The sequence below is a fragment of the Prosopis cineraria genome, unplaced genomic scaffold (genome assembly GCF_029017545.1).
Source record: "Prosopis cineraria cultivar Desert tree isolate PC_DT_omini unplaced genomic scaffold, ASM2901754v1 PC13, whole genome shotgun sequence".
Lineage (NCBI taxonomy): Eukaryota > Viridiplantae > Streptophyta > Magnoliopsida > Fabales > Fabaceae > Prosopis > Prosopis cineraria.
Genome location: NW_026555344.1, coordinates 31,581,615 through 31,584,180, shown reverse-complemented (window position 1 = coordinate 31,584,180; position 2,566 = coordinate 31,581,615). Strand labels below are relative to the sequence as shown.

At 34.7% G+C, this 2,566-nt stretch overlaps 1 protein-coding gene across 1 annotated transcript; it reads right to left on the bottom strand.

The window, feature by feature from the left end:
- Window positions 1-457: 457 nt before the first annotated feature.
- Window positions 458-1,923, bottom strand: LOC129291175 (uncharacterized). Its single transcript, XM_054928408.1, has 2 exons — window positions 981-1,923; window positions 458-798 (listed from the first exon to the last, which is right to left on the bottom strand). Exon 1 carries the CDS (start codon window positions 1,828-1,830, stop codon window positions 1,012-1,014), a length of 819 nt encoding a protein of 272 aa, XP_054784383.1. The 5' UTR covers window positions 1,831-1,923; the 3' UTR covers window positions 458-798; window positions 981-1,011.
- Between the last annotated feature and the right edge of the window lie 643 nt (window positions 1,924-2,566).

The window sequence follows — 2,566 nt, the reverse complement described above, 5'->3', positions numbered from 1 at the left end:
ACTTCTTTTATCATAAATTTAAATTTTTAATTCGTCACCTCATGAAAAATTAAACTTTCCACTGAATTCAACCACGATTGTTGATTTTCGATGTCTCTTCTACATTGTATCTGTCCTCCCTCTCTTATCACGATTGGTAATTTAATGGGCAACAAAACAAAAAAAAAAAAAAAAAACCCACACACACACACACACGGACGGACACACTATATTTTTAAAAAAATGCCTTGTATCAAGTATGCGTCACTTGTTTATTTTCCTATCATTCTTCTGGCTTTTCTCTGAATTTCAAAACCATCTTCAAACTTTTTAAATGAAGTAAAATTATAATTCCTGAGATTTCTGAGAAGACTAAAACAGAAAAGAGGAGCAACAAAATTTTTCTGGCAATAATTTTCGATCTCTTGGCCACATGATACGAAAGACACCAATCTGCAGAGATTTATTAACAGCAAGAAGCACAGAAGCATAAATTGACATTAAACAACAGCAAAAGAAAGCACAAGGCCAATCTTTAACCACTACATCATGTCATCTCCAAACCAACATAAAAGAAAAGCACAGATCAACCAGAAGAAAATTAAACCCCAGAACAGAAAAAACAGTAGAAAAACAGAACCACCACCACAAGAAGAAGAAAAGAGCGTCACATTCGATAGATCTTGATCTGCTTACTTAATTCTGCCATGTCATAAAATTTTTTGCCTGAGATTCTACCGAAAATACTAAAAGGAAATAAAAGGAGCAACAGACTTTTTCTGGGAATAATTTTCGTTCTCTTCCCCACACGATACAAACCTGCAGAGATTTAGCAGCAAGATGAACAGAAGCGTAAACTGACATCAAACAAGCAAAAGAAAGCAACAGGTGAATCTTTAACCAGTACATAAAGGGAAGACACAGATCAAATCAACCTGAAGGAAATTAAAACCCATAACAGAAAAAACAGTTAAAAAAAAACGAGAAGAAAAAAGCGTCACATGTGATAGATCTTGATCTTGATCTGCTTGCTTAATTCTGCCATGGATATTTGCCGCGTAATTCACGAAAGTAAGCTCTAGGGTTTGCTTCAAAGGCGGCTCTCTTTATGAACTCGCCGGGTCGACCAGGCGCTTTCATAAGTTTTTCAATATCATCATCAGAAGCATTAGCAGATCCAGATCCTCGTTTTAATCCATAGTAGCCAATAGAAGCAGCAAGAGCAAGAGCTCCACCAGCTTTGATCAGAAAATTCATTTGTTCATCACTTATTCCTTTCGCTCTTATCTTTTCTCCAGCCCAACTCTTACTCGTCTCGATCCTGTTTTTCGCCATCTGGTAGTAGTAATTGTCAGAAGGAACACATCTTAATAAGAATCCAAAGGCACTTCCAATTCCACCCCAGTAGCCAATAGCAGGAGCAAGAACAAGAGCTCCACCTGATCTGACGAGTAAATCTCTCCGCTCATCACTTATTCCTGTGGCTCGTACCTTTTCTTCCACCCAATTCTGGCCTTTTTCAAGCCCATTTTTGGCGATCTTGCAGTGATCATCAGAAACAGCACTTTTTAGGATGAATCCACTGGCAAGTCCAACCCAGGGGCCAAGAGCAGCATGAAGAAGATCTCCACCTCCTTTGATGAGTAAATCTTTATTATCATTACTTACGGATTTGGCTGATTTTTCTTCTTCGACCCACCTCTTGCTCTTTTCAAGTCCATCCTTTGCACTCTCAGACAGATTATCATTTTGACTGATGCTCTCGTACAAGATCTTATTACTTTCACACAGATTCACCTTTTTATTGATGGTCTCGTACAAATTCTTGATGCTCTCCGATACAATAATCATATTTCTAGCACTCAATGCAGTTCTTTGCTCTCTCAGAACAATCTACTGTTTTGGCGTTCTCATTTATTTTTTCTACTCCAACAATCCTTCTTGATATGGTCCAGCGGAAGGAAATAAGTAATAAGTAAATAATTAAATAACTTGTCATTTTAAAAATTATGATAATTCTTGGTTAAAAAAATAGGAGGTAGAACAGTTTTCACTTTTCAGATTTTTATTCCTTCCTTTTCCTTTATTCATTTAAATTATCATATAAAAATTAATTTGAATGGATTAAATTTAATATTTTAAAAATATTTTTTTATCTCTCTTTTAGTGTCCTCATGAAATTTTATCGTTTTAAATTCATTTATTTATTTTAGTTTTATAACTTGACCCTTTTAATAACAACTTTACTTAACATTATATCTGAATAAGGAGTAACAATAATGTGGAGGGTTAAGTGGAGGAAACTCGTTTCCACTTTCCCAAGTCAGTGTTAGGTGTCAGGTCACTTTCCCCTCTTATCTTCCTCCAAGACACGCCGTCTTCTATTACACATTGGGGGCAGGATAGAGTTTCGAGGAAATGACATTAAAACCTAAAATATTAAATTAATATTAATCAGGTTATACTAAATTTTTTCAAAAAAAAAAGTACATAATTATCATTTAAATGTAACTTTAAGATTGTAATTAAAATTCTTATTTATAACTATGCTAGCGATACTCGCAGTTTATTTTTTTTTATTTTTTTA

Coding starts and splice junctions, on each gene's coding strand:
- LOC129291175 (XM_054928408.1), bottom strand. CDS start 1,830: ATGATTATTGTATCGGAGAGCATCAAGAATTTGTACGAGACCATCAAT.